We start from the raw sequence: 17,361 nt of genomic DNA on the forward strand, positions 1-17,361 counted from the left end.
CCCCCCATCCTCAGGGCCCACCGAAGAACAAAGGTGGTGGTCCTGGGGGCCCCTGCTGCAGTCACCCCCTGAGGGCAGGAGCCTTGACACCCCGGGAAATGCGGCTCAGAGGGAGGTGGGGCAGGGGGTGGGGGTGGGGGAGTGGGATGGGCTGGCTGTTGTGGTGCCCATGTGGCTCCACCCTAGACCCCTCCCAGCAAGGAAAACCCGGAGCCCTGAGTTTTAGCAAAAATGTTTACTCTCCTTAATGTGTGTGTATTTACAAGTACTAAATCTGAGACAGTAAAATAGGAAATAGCCGTGTATTTACACAACCTGCAAGCTGAGCGCCTCAGCCACGCCGCCCCTGGGAGAGGCAGCGGCCGAGGGGCCGCTCAGGCCGCCGAGCCATCGCTCTTCTTTTGGGTGGGGGCTCTGCGGCGTTAAAGGACAGCTAACTGTGGGCTTCGTCTTAAAAATATCTCTCTCTCTAAATATATCTACTCTAGCTTGTGTAGCACCAACGGCGTGAGCCCTCAGCTCCAGCACTGGGGGAGAGCCAGGTAGGGCTCGCTCGGCAAGGGCAAAGCGGGGGTGGGGGCCTCTCCTGTGGGACGGGGCCGGGCCCGGGTCGAGGAGTGTGGGCAAGCTCGAGGTATATGGAGAGGCCAGGCTCCCGACCGTGGCCGAGCCATCCCTGGCGCTCCTGAGAGGCGTGCGGGCGACAGCAAGGGAGGCAGCCCGGGGCAGCAGGCAGTAGCAGCAGAGTCCGGACAGGTGGGCAGTCTGGCCCAGCCTCCCGGCCCCAGGACTGCAGAGCAGGGCTCCACTCCGTGCTCCGGCCACCCTCAGGCCAGAGCTGGGCTCTGGGTCAGAGTGCCAGGCAGGAGGATCCGGAGGTGCGAAGGGCGAGACAGGCTGGGGGCTGGGTGATGAGGATCCGGCCTGACTCCTGCCCCGGGAAGGACATGCGGCCGTGCTGCCGGGTGGGCGGCAGGCTCAGGTCCGTGACTGGCTCGTGTGTAAACAAGCAGCGCTAAAGTGCTCGCCCCAACCCGCCTCTGTGCTCTGTGAGGCCACGCGCTGGGCAGGGCCGGCAGCTCCGCGCTTCTGCGTCCCCACCGCCCAACCTGCCGACCCAACCACAGGACGGGCGTGAGGACCAGGGAGGCCCAGGAAAGGGGTGGGGACTGGATTCCGGAGAGGGCGGTGCCGGGGGCCAAGGAGCCCCCTGGCCGGAGTGGGGCTGGAAGAACGGGGGCTTCGATCAGAAGCAGCTTCAGGGAAGACTCGGGGGAAAGGGCCACACACAGGAACCCGGCGCCTGCCTGGCCTGAGCTCCTGCTGGACACCCACCGCGTGGGGGCCCGAGCCCTACTCAGCGCCCGTGGGGCTTGGGGGCCTCTGACCCCCAGTTCCAGGAGCTTCCTGAGTCAGGAGGTGGCGGACTTCACCCCTCCTCCCCGCGGGGGAGCAGCTGCTCAGCTGATGGAGGCTCTCAGGCGGGCTCACGCCGCGTCGGGGTAGGCGCGGGGCCGGCCACAGTTAGCTGTCCCTTAAAAGTCCGCGGGGATCTGTAGTACCGTCGAAAAAGTGAATTGAAAAGGGGACGGGCCACTGCCTTCACAAGTGACTGATTAATTAAAAAACATGAAAAAAAGGGGCCTAACAACCTCTAGTATTCAACACTTGCAGTTTTAAAAAGATCAAGTCATACTAAACGCTAGCACAGTCATGCAGGAATCCACCGCCCGCCTCCGGGAAGCTCTCGGCCGAGCAGTCTCCTCACGCCAACACGGAGACAGGCTGCCCCGCAGCTGGACTCGGAGGCCCGGGCGCTCCAGCGGGAGACGTTGGCCACGCCGGCCACGCCCATTTGGTTTGGCTGTCCCGGTGCCTCGGCTCTTACTCTGAACTGTAAAATTCCTCCTCCTCCAGTTAACTGTACAGGACCCCACTGGGGCTGGAGACAGGCAGAGCCACATATATATATATATATATATGTATATATATGTACAGGTTTTTTAATTAAAAATGTGTACTCTTGCTAGCTGAGGGCAGGGTGGGCGGCCCCGACCTCCAAGCCCTCTGGTCACTGCGTCCTGCTGCCGGCCAGGCCACTGTGTAGGGTCCGAGGCCCCACAGCTCCAGCTGTCCAAGCACAGAAGGACTCCCTTGTTCCCCTAAAAAACGAGCAACGTCCCCCAAGCGTCCCACCCTCCAAGGGGCCAGCACGCTGCTGAGGGGCCAGACGAAAGCCCCAGGAAGGTGGGTGGGAGGCTGGGGGGTGGGCGGGAGGTTGGGGAGTGGGCAGGAGGCTGATCAGCCAGGCTCCGGGGCCTTCCACAGCAGAGAGCTCAGCCTGGGGCAGGGCGGGTTTCGGGGGGGTAGGGGGGGAATAAATAAGGGGAACGTGCACTCACAGCCCAGAGCCCCAGGCCCCAGTGGCTCCCAGAGGCACAGCCCTGAGGACAAACGGGGACCCGAGTCCTTCCGGAAGTCACCTGGGCCCCGCGTGGAGCCGTCCTGCAGCCCCTCCATAGGAGGGAGCCAGGGGCCTCTCTCTGGGCGAGGTCGACGCAGCGCTCCGGCCTCGACCGCGGAGAGCACGCGGTGAATCGGAGGATGGCAGCGGCGGCGGGCGTGGGGATGCCAGGATGTGGCAGGTGGGTGGCGCTGGCCAAGGCCGACTTCAGCTCCCTGCGGCGGGGCCCTGGGCGTGCCGCCTCCCCTCCCAGGCTGCCAGCCAGGCCCAGCCTTCAGATTCTGCCCAGGAGGCGGGCACACTGGCCCGCCTAGCCCCGGGCCTGGCCCGCTGGCCTCCGCAGCCTCGCCTCTCCTTCCTGGAGGGCTCTGGCAGTCCCCCTGCTGTCCTGAGGGGGCCGGGTCATACCTGGGCTCCCCAGCCCCTTGCAAACAGCTCTGGGTGTGGGGAGGGCTGCAGTCACCGCCTCACCCACACCAAAGAAGAGCTGGGACCCCACAGGCAGGAAGGGGACGCAGGGGCCGGGGTCCAGGGCCGCACACCTGGCCCCAGCACAGGACCCTGGCATGGCGGGCGAGGCTGCCTCCGTGGACCTCCCAGCTCTGGCCGCCAGGCGGAGGCCGCCGCCAGGGCCCTCTCACTCACTGCCGCTGGCCGGACAGTTGGGCCGGTGGCTCAGCTGCTCAGGGCCATGGTGTCTACCACCTGCTCCAGCCTGCCACGGAGCCGCTGCCGCCGTGCCTGCTCATCCTTCTCCAGGGCCGTCAGGATCTGCAGGGGCGGGCAGAGGCCTCAGGCGGGCTCCAAGACCACACACGGTGCCCGCCGCCGGAGCCTGAGGGACCTGGGCTTGGATCCAGGACCCCCAGGTCGCCAGGGTCTCCTCCCCACCCTCTTCTCCTGAAACCACCCAAACGGTGCTCGGGTCCCCTGCTAGCCCTCCAGGTCCCCGGGGTGCAGTGTCTCTGAACTCCCAGGGGTCCTCTGTGACCCCTGCTCACACTTGTGTATCCTGTGGGCAGGCAGCGCCGCCCCCTCGCCAGCGGCCATGTTGCCATCCCCGCCCTCCCCCCGCAGCCCCTGTCTGTGTGCCCCTCACCGAGCCCCACCCCAGGTCATGGCGGGCCCTCCTGCCCCCGCAGCCCCTGCCCGCTGGCCCCAGGCTCAGCACAGCCGCTTCTCTGCTCTGGGCTCCCTCCCCAAGCCCCTCCTCCAGTCTCAGCTGACCGTCCCCTGGTTCCCTGCCACCCCTAAGTCCGGCCCTGTGGCCAAGTCTCCGGAGCTGACTGCTCCACCCTCTCGACCCAGGGAACCAGGCTCCTGACCCTCTCCCTCGCCCACCCCACCCCACTTCTTGACATGCCCGCCCTGCCCTCCAACCCCTGGCAGTCAGGTTCTGTGTGCCCGGGAGAAGCCCGCAGCCCTGACGCCCACATACCCCATAGCCACCGCCACCCTCCTCCCGCGCGCGACGCTCTGTGGCGGGCCTGCCCTGGCCTCAGGACTGGGCCCCAGCCATGCCCAGTGGGCCTCTCCAGCCTGTGGCGCAGTCCTCCGTCCCTAACATCTAAGGGAGGCCCAGCGCCGGCCCCCAGCAGCAGAGCCGGTGTGAAGGCCGAGGACACCAGGCCTGTCCAGCAGCCCGGGGCAGAGACGAGTCTGCACTGACCTCGTCCTTGTACTTGGTGATGTAGGAGTAGATCTCATGCAAGGCGCTCATGCTGTTGAACTGGCTTAGGTGCAGCCGCGACTGCTCGGCCAGGTAGGCGCTCATATCCTGGTCGCTGATGGCGGGCATCTTAGCAATGTCTGCGTAGTACCTGCAGCGGTGGGCGTGTGAGCGAGGAACAGGCCTGCCCCCTCTGCGGCCTCACCCTCTCTACGTTCCCCGCCCCCCAGCCCCTTCCCATCTGCACCCCCCCAAGTCCCGCCCCCTACGTACCCCGCCCGGCCCCGGCCCCGCCCCCTCTGCATCTCCCGCCCGCCAGCCCCACCCACTGTGCGTCCCTTGCCAGCCCCCTCTGCCTCCCCCACAAAGCCCCTCCCCCTGCGTACCCTGCCCGGCCCGGCCCCGCCCCCTTTGCGTCTCCCCCCCCCCCGGCCCCGCCCACCTCTCCACCCAGCTCTTGTAGTTGGGGATGTCCTTGGCGTAGAGCAGCTTGTTGGAGGGCGAGTCCTTGCCCAGCTTGTGCTCCGACGTGGAGCAGGAGTCCATGAAGGTCTGGGCTACCACCGACAGGCAGGCGTCCGTGATGCTGCTCTTGTGGATGTCGAACACGAACTGAGGGTTCTTGATCACGTTCACCCAGAAGCGCAGGGGCAGGCTGCAGGCAGGCGGGCGCAGGCAGCGTCAGAGGGGCCTCGGCCACCCCCGGGGCGCAGCGGGAAGGGCTGACCTGTGGCCTCCCCGTCCTCCTGCCTCCAGTCTGCGCAGCGACTGTGGGGCTCCACGCAGCCGGGGAGACGGGCCCAGACAGCCCGGCAGTGAGGGCTGCACCGCTGCCCACAGTCCCAGAGAGAAGGGTGCACACCCAGAGGCGCTGTCACCTGGGGTCACTCGTGTGCGCAGCCGGGGTCCTCCAGGCCTGAGTGCCTGTTCAGGGCCCACTCAGCTCCCCTGTTCCTGCCCACGCGAGTCTTGGTAACAAGACCAGGAAGGGCTCCCGGAGACAACTGACCTCCGACCCCAAACACCAATCTGTTTGACAGCCACTAGCCGGGCTAAAAGCTCTAGCCGTGTGTCACTAAGCTAAAAATTCAGGTCCTTGGCTGCACCAGTTACGTCAGGTACTCCCAGCTGCACCTGGCCACGTGGCCAGCACACACCTGGAAACTTCCGTCATCCTAGGAATGCCCCAGGATGATGCTGACCTACACGACGCTGCCTCCCCCCATGCCCTGTGGACCCCCTCAAAGTCTGTGGGCAGCAGAGGTGGAGATGAAGGCCCAGGTGGGCTCACTCAGAGAGAATGAGGCTCGGGGAGCAGCAGCAGCACACAGAGGCCAGGGTACTGGGAGGAGTCAGGGGACGAGGAGGAAGAGGCCAGAGGCACAGAGCTACTGAGGACCAGGCCCACCCTGCCGGGGTGCCCCGCCCGCTCTGGAGGTGAGAGCCCGACCGGTAGTGGCTGCTGGCCTGGGGGCCTGGGCTAGGAGGGGGTCGCTGTCCCATCACCCTCGCTGCTGTAGGCAGCACGGGCTGGGCCCCCGAGCCATATCTCACACAGGTCACACCAGCACACCATCCTGCACGCCCAGTGAATACACCTATGCGCACACGCCCCCGCAAGATGGTCAGCAGCTTCTCTTCCCAGGTGAGTCAGGGAGGCCCGAGTGGAGGGGACCAGCCCCGCGCCCCCGTGTGCACACGCCCTGCGAACTGGGCAGCAGATTCTCGTGCTGGGTGAGTCAGGGAGGCCCGCGTGGAGGGGACCGACTGTGCGCCCACGTGCGCACATGCCCTGCAAGCTGGGCAGCAGCTTCTCGTGCCGGGTGAGTCAGGGGGGCCCGCGTGGAGGGGACCGGGCCCGCGCCCCCGTGCGCACACGCCCCACAAGCTGAGCAGCAGCTTCTCGTGCCGGGTGAGTCACGGGGGCCAGCGTGGAGGGGACTGGCCGCCGCGCCCCCCCCCCCCGCCCCCCCCACCGTACCAGTTGCTCTTCCAGGTGTGGCGCACGTCCGCGTCGTGGATCTGGTGCTGGTCGGCCTGCTCGTCCAGGAAGTCGAACATGTACTTGATGGCCAGCGGCAGAGCCGAGCCGCGGTGTGCTGTGCTGAAGATGGTCTCGAACAGGTCGTCCACGAACTTCTGCAGCGTGCCCTGGGGGCGGGGCGGGGGCGGGGCACAGCTCAGGGGCTGCCCCGCCCCTCCCAGGCACCCCCACCCCGCCCCCGACCCCCCCGCCCCAGGAACTCCTCACCCCCGGCCCGCACCCCCCACCTTAGTGGCCAGCAACCGTGTCAGGTAGATCTCTGAGACCATCTTGCTGCCGCGGTCACCCTCGCGCTGGTCCAGGTGGTCGTGGTTCTTGACCAGATGCCACAGCTTGGTGCCGCTCTCCAGGTCGGGTGTGATCATGGGCGTGCGCGAGCGCAGGCTGTCGGGGCTGCTGGCCGTGCGCAGCATGCTCTCTGCGGGCACCCCACCATCAGTCATGGCGTCCAGTACCCTCACCCGCCCGCCCGCCTGGCTGGGGACCCTGGCTGAGCCTTGGTGTCCCCATCTGAAACCTAGGGGGAGCCATGCCCTGGGATGACACATGTGATGGCCTCGAGGAGCCCGTGCTGCCCAGGGCAAGGCCAAGTGGCCCAGGGACAGGCCATGACTAAGCCATCCCAGGCAGCCTCACGGTGCCTGGGGCAAGGGTCCTGTCCCGGTCAGTGGCCTGCCCCTGCCCCCGCCGGCCGGTCCTCACCATATCTGCTGAGGGACTTGGTGAAGGTGGAGGAGTTGGAGATGTTGTAGGCGGACGTCTGCTTGGGCACCAGGGCCACTGAGGACCCATCTGTCACCTGCGGACGGAGGACCAGGTGACATGGGAACCACCACCCGGAGCCGGTCTCTCCCCTGGGCCTCAGCCTCCCGGGCCCAGGACCTGCAGGGCGGCAGGGAGCGCGGCAGCTCACCTGGTAGTGCGCCAGGGCGGCAGGGAGCGCGGCCCACACGGCGAGCGCGGCCGCGGCAGCTTACCTGGTAGTGCGCCAGCGTGTTGAGCCTCTTCCAGTCGTTGTCGATCTTGGTGGTGACGTCCTCGTCCTGCAGGATGATACGGGCCATGCGGCCCTGCCGCCACTCTGCGGGGGAGGGGAGGGTCCCGGCGCCCTGAGTGGACGCTGGGCAGCAGAGGGGCAGGCCCTGCCTCCAGTCCACGTCCTGTCTGCACTGAGCTGCAGCCCTATATCCCACCCCAGGCGGCCCCAGGGACCCTGTGTGTGCCCTCCTCCCAGCCTGGCGCTCAGGCCTCCCTCCACTGCCCAGCCTTGTCCACCACGGGACCAGACCAGCCCAGACCAGCTCTTCTCTACTTTCCCTCCCTACTTATCCTCCTGGTGAGCCAGTGAGCCCCCAGCTTTAGATGCAAATGGGACCCCACCCTCGAAGGCTTCTACCACCCTGGGGAGGAGTCTGGGGAGCCCACCCAAGATCACAGCCCTGCCCTCCCACCGTCCGGGCCAGCGCCCCTCCCGGACTCACCCAGGTCCATGTCCCCAGCCTTGGGCCGCTGGGAGTAGGGGACGCCCTTGTACACGGCATCCAGCAACTTCTCCTTGACCTGCGTCACCGTGTCACAGTTCAGCCCCTTTACCGGCACCTCGGGCGCGTTCTCATTCTCGGGGTTTACGCAGTTCAGGGTCTGAGGATGGGAGAACGCGAGATCGGCTCCCTGCGCCTCGCTGGGTAGTGGGCGGGGAAGGGTGTGTGGACATGGGAGGGCGGGTAGGCGGGGTTTGGGGAGTGGCTGGCGGGTGGGCGGGGTTTGGGGTGGGGGTGGGCAGATGGGTGGGGTTTATGTGAGTGGCGGGCGGGAGGGCGGGGCTTGGGGCATGTGGCTGGCCCCCGACTTCCCCCTTTCGCACCAGTGTCTTGTAGTCAATCTGCTGCCGGATGAGCTTGTCCTCGCTCAGCGAGTAGCGAGCCTCGCCCGTGATGGCGTCGATGGGGCCCTTCTCCATCTGCTGCTTGATGGCGCAGTAGAGCATGAAGAGCGGCTCCCCTGCGCACTCCTGCGGGTATGGGCCGGGGGCGTCAGGCTCTGGCCCGGCGCCGGCCCTGGCCCTGCCGGAAGGGCAACTCGGCCCACCCGAGAACCCCGCTCCCAAAGTGCAAGGAGGAAGTGATCAAAGCCCTTGACTGGAAACCATCCCCCTGGTGGGTCTGAAACTCCCAGAGGAAAGCTCAGCAGGGGCCCCGGGGGACAGGCGGCCTGGTGTCGGGAGGACTGCGGGCCCAGCTCCACTCCTGCCCAGGGCCGCCGGTGCCGCCCACGGATGAGGCCAGGCCCGGCCCCAGCACTGGGTGTGACCGTCGCCCGCGGGAAGTCAGGGACCCCCTGCCCCTCCGTCCGCTGCTCCAGAGCATGCGGTCAACACAGTCCCGGAGCAGACACTTGCCTGGTGCGCCTGGGCGCCTCTGTGCTGCCCAACCCCCACCTCACGTCCCTCCCACGTCCCGCTGCTCCCCTGCCACCCAGCGCGCCCCGCGTCCGGGCCTCCACCAGTGACCAGGGCTCCACCCCTCGGGTCTTCCCACCCCAGAGGACCCCACTGCGGACCCCACCCAAGGTGCCTCTCAGAAGGGCGCTGGGCCTCATTGCTGTCCCGGGGTGCCCGCGCCCGCGGGTCTGACGCCCCTGTAACTGGTCTTGCATGCTTCCCTGCCGTCTCCCCTCTGGGGTGGAGGCCGCCCAAAGGCCAGGCCAAGTGTGGTGCTCCTGTCACACCCCCAGTGCAGGGTGGGGGTCAGGGGAGCCTCTGCGGACACCACTGGACAACAGGCACCATGAAGGAACAGCTGTTGGGGGAGGGCTCCTAGCTCCAACTGAGTCCCTGCCTGGGCCAGACATGTAGCCTCCGTCTCGGCAGCCCTGGGGCTTGGGGGTGAGTGAGACACAGGCAGACGGCTGCCCAGCCCGCTCCAGCTCCTTGGCCCCTGGCCCCCCGAACACGGCCTCGAACTGGGTGCTCCCGCCTTTAATCAGGCAGTGTGATTAAAGAGATGGCTGCCCAGGCGTGGCTGTGAGTGCAGATCGCCCCTCAACCCTCCATCCAACAGCATGCCCATCTCTCAAGGTGTTTTGCCTGCAAACTTGGCTTCATAGCGTCGTAAACATAAAACAGCTCGAAAACATGAAGTCTCTGTAACACACACACGAGCACATCACATGGGCTGCAAACCACTATATTTTACAAGCAGCAGCCAGCCCCGTTCCTGCCGCCCTCCTGCATGAGCTGGCCGTGTGCTGAGCCACCTTCCCCCAGACCAGCCCGCCCAGCCCCCCTCTCTGGACCTCGCGTCCACCCCTGGGCCTCCAGTCTCCGTCTGGCTACCCCCTGCCCCACCCCCACGCCTCTGCTCACCCTACACAGACCTATCCATGCCCTCACTGCCGCCCCTTCCCGTCGGCCCTGCGGCCCAGCAGGGCTATCATGACTGCTGAGCTGCAGCGGCCAGCCTCAGCCCCCAGCATAGACGACGGGAAGGCCCACCATCTTCCCCGACATGGGACACCACCAAGGCCCGAGGCCACGTCCACCCGGGCACACAGAGAGGACCGGACCCGGGCCGCCTGCCACCCGGGCACACAGAGAGGACCGGGCCCGGGCCGCCTGTCACCTGGGCACACAGAGAGGACCAGACCCGGGCTGCCCGTCACAGGGTCACACAGAGAGGACCAGATCCGGGCCGCCTGTCACGGGGCTCCATGGCCGCTTCCTCATCCACTGTGGAGCACTGACCGTGGGAACACTAGGCCCGCCTGCCAAGCCTTCGGGTTTGTCGAGGGAAGTCAGACACACCTCAGGGTTGGACAACCTCCCAGCTCTAAAACGCAGGTGACCCACTGAGCTGCTCACAGCCCCAGTGAGGCCCATCTGCACCCATGTCCAGCCACCCACAGGCTATATACCCCGTTCCAATAGCCTGGCTCCCCAGGGCTGGTCTCCAGGGCTTGGGGGTAACTGTCTGGGCAACAACAGGAGGAAGCCCGGGTGGCTGCCCCCTCCTCAGCACGGGGTCGACGGGAGTGCCCCCCACCAGGCACCTCCTCAGGCTGGGCCAGCACAGGGGCTGAATCAGACGCCCTGCCCAGGGGCTCCGTGTGAGCCTTGGTCTGGGCCACAGGGACCACATGAACCCCACGCAGCCTGGACCTCCAGCCCGCTTAGCCACGTGCGGCCATCCACCCCCACGAGAGCCAGGCGTGCACTCTGCCTCGGCTGCTCAGGGAGGACAGGACGGCCTCTGGAGACGCCAGTGGACAGACGCGTGTCCCGGGTGTGTCACACCAGGGTCTTGGCCCCTCCGTGCCTCCAGGTTGAGGACCCGTGGCAGGCACCTGCAGCCCCCAACCCCACACAGGCCCCCACGGCCACCCACCTTGAGGAACTTGTACAGAAGGAAAGTGAACCAGTTGGTTAGCATCTTCTCGGCCACTGACTCAGTCCTGGAACAGAGCACGTGGGGTGACCTCAGGCCCACCCGACCCCCACTGCCTCAGGGCCAGTGGTCAGGCCTGGCCTCAGAGCACGTGTCACCCAGCAACAAGGATCCCAGACAGGGCATACCCCAGGTGGGTCCCCAGAGTCGCCTCAGCAGTGCCTGGGCTGGGCCAGTGGACGCACTGCCGCAGGGGTGGGCGGGCAGGGGTGTCGGTGAGCCAGGCTGTGGGTGGGCACAGGAATGCCCAGGGCACAGTGGGCAGACAGGTTGTAGGTGGGCAGGGGTACACAGGCATGGGGCAGAGGGACGCAGGCAGGGAGGGGGCGTGGGCGGGCAGGAGCACAGGGAGGTGGGGGCTACAGGGGGGCAGTGGGCAGGGACACAGGGGTGCAGGTGGGTGGGGCCACAAGGGGGCGGGGGCGGGGGCGGGTGGGGTACACAGGGAGGCGGGGGGCGGGGGGCAGGCGGGGGTGGGGCGGGGACGCACCGGCGCAGCAGCAGCTTGGGGTGGTTCTTGCTCTCCAGATTCTTCTCGATGAGGTCGGACAACAGCTGCTTGAGCACGCCCGTGGCATACTCCATCTCGCCCTGCAGGGCCGTCATGATAAGCGAGGCCACGTTGCCGCGGTCCCGCATGGAGAAGCTGCGCTGGGCCTCCAGCGTGCGGATGAAGGTCAGCAGGAAGTGCTTCTTGGTCAGCAGCTGGCCGAACAGCGTCAGCGACTTCTCCACATTGGCCTGCACCTGGGGGACCGCAGGCCTGCTCAGATCTAAGAAGCACCAGCCCCTTCTGGCTGAGGGACCGTGCAGGCCTGGGCGTCCAGTCACCCATCACCCTGGCGGGACCCCAAGCCCCAAGTCCCCACAGAATGGCTATGGCCTGGCAGCTACATGAGAAGCCCATGGTGGGCAGAGGTCTGGGCACAGCGGTGAGGTGTCTGCCCCACCTCCCTCTGCGCGGCCTGGCTCCAACAGCTCAGAGGAAGCCTGGTGTCCACTGGCACCAGGAGTGCCCGTCCGCGGCCACTGACGCCAGCACCAACACAGAAACCCCTCTCCCCACCGCACAGTGGACACTGAAGTCCGGACAGGGGCGTGGCTCTTTGGGGTCTCCCAGCACAGGGGTGGGACATGGGGGTGGGATGCAGGCATGGCTGGCTCCAGGGCCCCACGTGTTCGCTCTTTTCTGCCCCAGAGCTTACTGAAGCAGAAGGGACACAGGCTCCCAGCTCAGGCGGGACACACAGTCACACCTAAGACCCGTCACATAGCACAGCGGACCGACACCTGCCAGGACAGGGAGCCCCCGCGCGGCGCCACCCCGGGAAGCAAGCGGCAGTGAGCAGCCCAGGGCCCCTGCCAGTGACGGGAAGGCCTGCTGAGGTGTCGCTAGAGAGGAGGTCTCCACCCACAGAGCCACCTGGGATGGGGTCGGAGCCCCGACATCCTAGGGGTGCGGGGAAGGGATGGCCCTGCCCACAAAGCATGACAGACCGGACTTGCTGAGTCCTGCCAGTTCTGAACCGGGGCGTGGGCTCCTGGCCAGCCACTGGGGCGCCCAGGAGGATGTGGGAGCCAGCCCACTCCCCTTCAGCAGGCTGGCCAGCGTGGGTGGTGCATGGTGGACCAGAGGCCCAGAGAAACTGCTGGGCCCCGGGAGCCCAGGCTAGGGGTGGTTTGCTGGCACCAGGCCCCCCTCCCAGGAGGCTCGGGCTGGCCCCCAGGCCCCCGCTGCTCCAGGGCCCCAGGACCCCCACGGAGAGGGCCGGCAGCCCACCTCCATCTCCTTGAGCACTGGGTGGTCCTCGATCCCCGGGAAGAGCACGCGCATGGCGTAGGTGCGGTAGTCCAGGAAGGGGATGCCGGCGCCGTCCAGGTCGTTGGTCAACTCGTGGATGTCCGTCTGCAGCTCGGCAAAGGCTGCGGCCAGACGAGGCATCAAGGTGGTTGCCCGGCCCCACCCACCCCACACAGGGTCCTGCGGGACCCACCCGGCCCTGCCCACCCTCCAGCCCTGCCCACCCGACACTCAGGGTCTTGCTGGGCCTGCCCGGCTGTGTCCCCCACCCCCGAGCTGCTGCAGACGTAACCGAGACGAGGGCAGAGATCGGGCTGGGCTGGGGGCCCCGGTCCCAGAGGCCGGGGTGCTTGTGGCTGCCCTGGCTCTGGCTGCCTGGGAGGGAGCAGAGCTGTCCACCACTCAGGCCAGCGGGCCCCCAACATGCCCGCCCGTTCGGGGCGGCTCCGCAGTTCTCAGAACATTCCAGAGCTGTGAGGTGTGCACTGTCTGGTCAGGAGCCAGAGGGCGCCGGGCATGTCAGGGGCGCTGAACAGGAGCCAGTCCTCACCTCCCTGTCCGCTGCTGGGCATCTGCTCTGGGGCCCCCGGTCGTTCTCATGAGTGCCCCGCACCGAAAGGGCTCTGAGAGGCACGCGTGGGCTGGGCTCTGAGTAGACGCCCACCCTTCTCCCGCTGGCTGAGGGCTCCGGCCAGAAAAGCCAGCCAGCTGGATGGCAGCCAGCGCAGGTCCAGGCTGCTGCCCGGAGCCCACACGGGCACACAGGCGCTGAACCCACCAGGGTCCCAGTGGCCCCGGCCGGGGTGCCCACCCCTCACGTCCACCCACTGGTCCCACAGCAGTCGTGCCCTTAGCACTGAGCTCTGGAGGGGCAGCCTCTGCTCCGTGGGGATGAGCCACTGGTCTCCCCTGGACACAGGGGCACCCTGGGGACGCCCCCGGCCCTCCCCCTGAGCCTCCACCCCCAGGCCACTTCTCAGACTTCCGGCCTGCAGAGCTCCTCCCACTCTCAGGCCGCCCCCGCCCCCGGGGTCCACCTCCCGGTTGGGGGCTCTTGCGGGCAGGGGGCACGTGACCAGGTGCACGGACACCAAGCCTGCCCTCTGGGGTCGTCCTGTCACCGCACAGGGAGGAGTCCCAGAAGACGGGTTCTGGGGACAGGAGGCCTGGCTGGGCTGCAGACACCGGACGCAGCACAGGGGACGCGGCCGCGGCCTGACCGGCTTTTCCCCACTCACTCTCCAGGGCAGGACAGACTCCCGCTCCACTGGGTGACTCAGAACAGGGGCCAGGCAGAAGGCCGTGCACACAGAGAGGTCCCCCGCCCCAGGGCCACCCCCGGCCACCCGACGGAACAACGTACACGGGCTCGTGGATCACTGACCACCCACCACGCCCGGGGAAAGGGCGCCACGCCGCCCTCAGCAGCAGGCGCAGTGTCCCCGCACCTGGACGCGTGTCCGTTCACACGCAAGGAAGACTGAGACACCGTGTGTCCACCCGGCATCCTCCAGCCAGGCTGGGACACAAGCAGGGGCTTCTGGCGGGGTCTGTCTGAGGGAGCACCCCACAAAGGCCCCATTCGGACCTCCCCTGCCTCCCTGGACCAAGCCCGGCACAGCAAGGCCTATGGGAGCGTAGGAGACCAGTGGACTCGGCGGGCAGCGCGGCCCAGTTCAGCGGCAGGGCCAGCCCCGCCCAGCCCCGCCCCCCGAGCCTGCCCCCTGAGCCCGCCCCGGTCCCCGCCCCAGCCCCGCCTCCCGCCCACCTTCCTTGCACTCCAGGGCCACACGAGACTCCAGGTTGTCCATTTGCAGCTGCAGGCGCTTCAGGGTGCGGTCGGCGTCCCGCGACTTGCGCTTGTAGGCGATGAGCACGGCCACGATGACCAGCAGCAGGAGGCCCCCGCCCCCGCCGATGCCCACGATGGCGGGCAGCGTTAGCAGGCTGTCCGAGTACATCTGCAGCACCCCTGGCGAGAACTCGAAGCCGCCGGCCCGGACCTGGGGGCGCAGGTCGCTCAGGGGGTGCCCGGCGCCCACGGCTCAGGGCCCCGCGAACTTGGCAGGGTGGGGCGTGCAGGCGCTGGGGGGCTCCCTCCGGGGTGGGTGGCCCTGCGTGGGGCGCCGGGGGCGTGGACCCACCGTGACCTTGTGCTGCCCGGTGAGGTTGGGCGACTCGCAGAGCAGCTGCGTCTCGGACACGGTGAGGGCGCACGGCGTCGAGCCGATGAGCACCGTGTAGTTGAGGCGAGAGTTGCCAGGCGCCGGCGGCAGCAGGTTGCGGCCCTGCGGGCAGGATGGGGTGAGCCAGCCGCAGCCGCCGCCAATCAGCCTCCGCCCCCAACGCCGACCCCGCGCGGCCCACCTTGAGGATGAGCGGCGAGCTGGGCTTTAGCTCCAGCAGGCCGGTGGGGCTGAGCGGCTCCAGCACGGGGTCCGGGTAGTAGAGGAAAGACGAGGTGTTGAGCACCAGCAGAGCGCGCACGTCGTCCATGACGAAGCCCAGCTCGTCCGGCCGCTCCCCGAGCTCGGGTGGGCTGCGCACGCCGTTGTCCACCGACGGGGCCCGGCACACCATGGTGGTGTCGTTGTACACCAGGCAGCTCTGGGGATGCAGGGCAGGGGCCGCTGGGCTGGCTGCTCCACGAGGGGCCAGGCGCCAGCAGCGGCACACCCACCCTCCCTGGGACCCCCCAAGCACGGCCTCGATGGCAGGCGTGGGGGGCAGGGCCCAGCAGGGACTCACATTTTCCCTCTCAACGCCGCCGTACTTGGCTCGGATGCGCGGTTCGCGGACAGTGGCCAGGTTGGTGCCCGTGACTGTTAGAAGGGTCCCTCCACTAAAAGATGAGGGTGGTAGGAGTCACAGATGGGACACCCGGGGCCCCTTTCCCCAGGGCCCACCACAAACGGGAGGCACAGACACCCCACCTGGCCTCCCAAGAGGCGGTCAAGGGCTAAAGCCTCTTGGCACCGCGCTGGGTGGCGGGACGGCGTGAGGGCTGAGCCGAGAGCCGGCAGCAGGGGCCCCGAGCCACGTGCTGGTCTCTGGCGGCTCAGGACTGGGGTCGCGGGGCTCAGGGTGGGCAGATCAAGGGCTGCGGGGCTTAGAGCAGGGGGGAGGCCCCCAGGGGTGCCCTGACCTGTTGATGCTCCACTCAGGGTCAATCCTCAGGATGGTGGGGTCCTCGGTGTAGTTGTACTTGACCTCGGGGTTGGTGAGCTGAGCGCGGTTGATGTTGACAACTATGGGGACGCTGCCCGGGCTCTGCCCCGGAGGCGTCAGACACCGGATCTCCCGGGAATTCCTCCTGGAGGGGCGGCGGGGCAGGGGCAGTGAGGCGCCTCCAACCTGCCTGAGCATCCAGGCTCCACCACCACAGGCTGCAGGCATGTCACTGGCCACGTCCCACTCCGGCCTCACCTGCCTCCCCGTGACACAGGCCACTGCGGGCCCTGCCTCCAGGCGGCTGAGGACTGTGGGAGTCACTTCCCCCGTCAGCCCCTGCCAGGGGCCAGGTGCTGTCTGTGCCCCTGTGCGGTACGTCCCCAGCTGAGAGGCGGGTCTGGGATCCAAGCTCCCTCTCTAGGGGACACCCCCACCCCCGCATCTGCCTCCTCTGTGGTGTCAGCTGATGAATCTGGCTGTGTCTCGATCCACAGAGCCAGGCCCACAGGCACCAGGAGCAGGCCTGCTGGGCAGGAAGGGGCTCACTGGGCCTCAAGGCAGCCCTGTGACAGCCCCATCGATCGCCCAGGGCTGGCTAGCTGGACGGACCCCACAGTTTCAATGTCCGACCAACGGGGCCAGACCCCATGCTCAGGGCCAGAGCCCCATGCTCAGGGTCAGAGCCCCACGCTCAGGGTCAGAGCTCCATGTTCACAGCCAGAGCCCCACGCTCAGGGTCAGAGCCCCACGCTCAGGGTCAGAGCCTCACGCTCAGGCTCAGACCCAGGGTCAGAGCCCATGCTCAGGGTCAGACCTTCACACTCAGGGTCAGAGCTCCACACTCACGGCCAGAGCCCCACGCTCAGGGTCAGAGCCTCACGCTCAGGCTCAGACCCAGGGCCAGAGCCCCATGCTCAGGGTCAGAGCCCCACGCTCAGGGTCAGAGCTTCACGCTCATGGCCAGAGCCCCACGCTCAGGGTCAGAGCTCCACGCTCATGGCCAGAGCCCCATGCTCAGGGTCAGAGCTCCACGCTCACGGCCAGAGCCTCACGCTCAGGCTCAGACCCAGGGTCAGAGCCCATGCTCAGGGTCAGAGCTTCACACTCAGGGACCACACTCAGGGCCAGAGCCCCACGCTCAGGGTCAGAGCCCCACGCTCAGGGCTCCTGCTTCCTGGAAGGACATACACGATGCACTCACTCCCCCACCCCCATCGTCTCTGATCTGAAAACAGGCTAATCCCAAGTCCGGGCCATGAGCTGGCGAAACGGGCTGCTGAAGTGGGGGTGCTGGGTCACCCTACGGGGCAGCCAGCCCGGTCACCGCCTGCACCTGCCTGTCCCCTCAGTGCCTACAACCACAGCCGCCAGGCCCGCACGCGGCAGGCTGCAAACACCAATAATTAGTCTGATAACGGGTAATTACCGCAGGAAAATATTTAAAGGCTCGCTCCATTATCATCCCTAATCTAAAATTATCCACTTCAAGGCTCCCGGCTTTTGTTAAGATTCCCTTTCTCTCTCTTAAGAATTTCTCTAAACGGCTGTGCTCTGGGGGCATCAGCCCAGGGTAGGGCTCGGCGGCCGCCCCTCAGGCCAGGCCCCGCCCACCCAGGCCCCGCCCACCTGCTCTGGAGAAAGCCTGTCTCCATGGTAACCTTCTCCTCTCTAGGTTTCCATAGTGATTACCCCAGCCAGGCTCGCCACAGTCCCCCTTGTTTCCCAGGCAACGGAGGGGGCGCCCAGCCATCTGAACCAACCGCCACCCAG

At 67.3% G+C, this 17,361-nt stretch overlaps 1 protein-coding gene across 3 annotated transcripts in view; it reads right to left on the bottom strand.

Moving 5' to 3' along the window:
• Positions 1 to 220: 220 nt before the first annotated feature.
• The window catches only part of PLXNA1 (plexin A1), a 41,107-nt gene continuing 23,966 nt past the window's right edge, over positions 221 to 17,361 (bottom strand). For all 3 annotated transcript variants that reach the window (XM_061397314.1, XM_061397315.1, XM_061397313.1), the window contains 17 exons: positions 15,566 to 15,733; positions 15,169 to 15,262; positions 14,788 to 15,027; positions 14,565 to 14,708; positions 14,189 to 14,423; positions 12,400 to 12,542; positions 11,110 to 11,366; positions 10,560 to 10,626; positions 8,042 to 8,188; positions 7,659 to 7,818; positions 7,155 to 7,258; positions 6,880 to 6,976; positions 6,405 to 6,595; positions 6,115 to 6,284; positions 4,576 to 4,788; positions 4,134 to 4,284; positions 221 to 3,235 (listed from right to left, as the gene is read on the bottom strand). In XM_061397314.1, the coding sequence (XP_061253298.1) occupies positions 3,140 to 3,235; positions 4,134 to 4,284; positions 4,576 to 4,788; positions 6,115 to 6,284; positions 6,405 to 6,595; positions 6,880 to 6,976; positions 7,155 to 7,258; positions 7,659 to 7,818; positions 8,042 to 8,188; positions 10,560 to 10,626; positions 11,110 to 11,366; positions 12,400 to 12,542; positions 14,189 to 14,423; positions 14,565 to 14,708; positions 14,788 to 15,027; positions 15,169 to 15,262; positions 15,566 to 15,733 (2,677 nt within the window). In that variant the 3' untranslated portion in view covers positions 221 to 3,139. The remainder of the gene's footprint in view (positions 3,236 to 4,133; positions 4,285 to 4,575; positions 4,789 to 6,114; positions 6,285 to 6,404; positions 6,596 to 6,879; positions 6,977 to 7,154; positions 7,259 to 7,658; positions 7,819 to 8,041; positions 8,189 to 10,559; positions 10,627 to 11,109; positions 11,367 to 12,399; positions 12,543 to 14,188; positions 14,424 to 14,564; positions 14,709 to 14,787; positions 15,028 to 15,168; positions 15,263 to 15,565; positions 15,734 to 17,361) is intronic.

This window comes from Bos javanicus, chromosome 22 (genome assembly GCF_032452875.1).
Source record: "Bos javanicus breed banteng chromosome 22, ARS-OSU_banteng_1.0, whole genome shotgun sequence".
NCBI classification, from domain to species: Eukaryota; Metazoa; Chordata; class Mammalia; order Artiodactyla; family Bovidae; genus Bos; species Bos javanicus.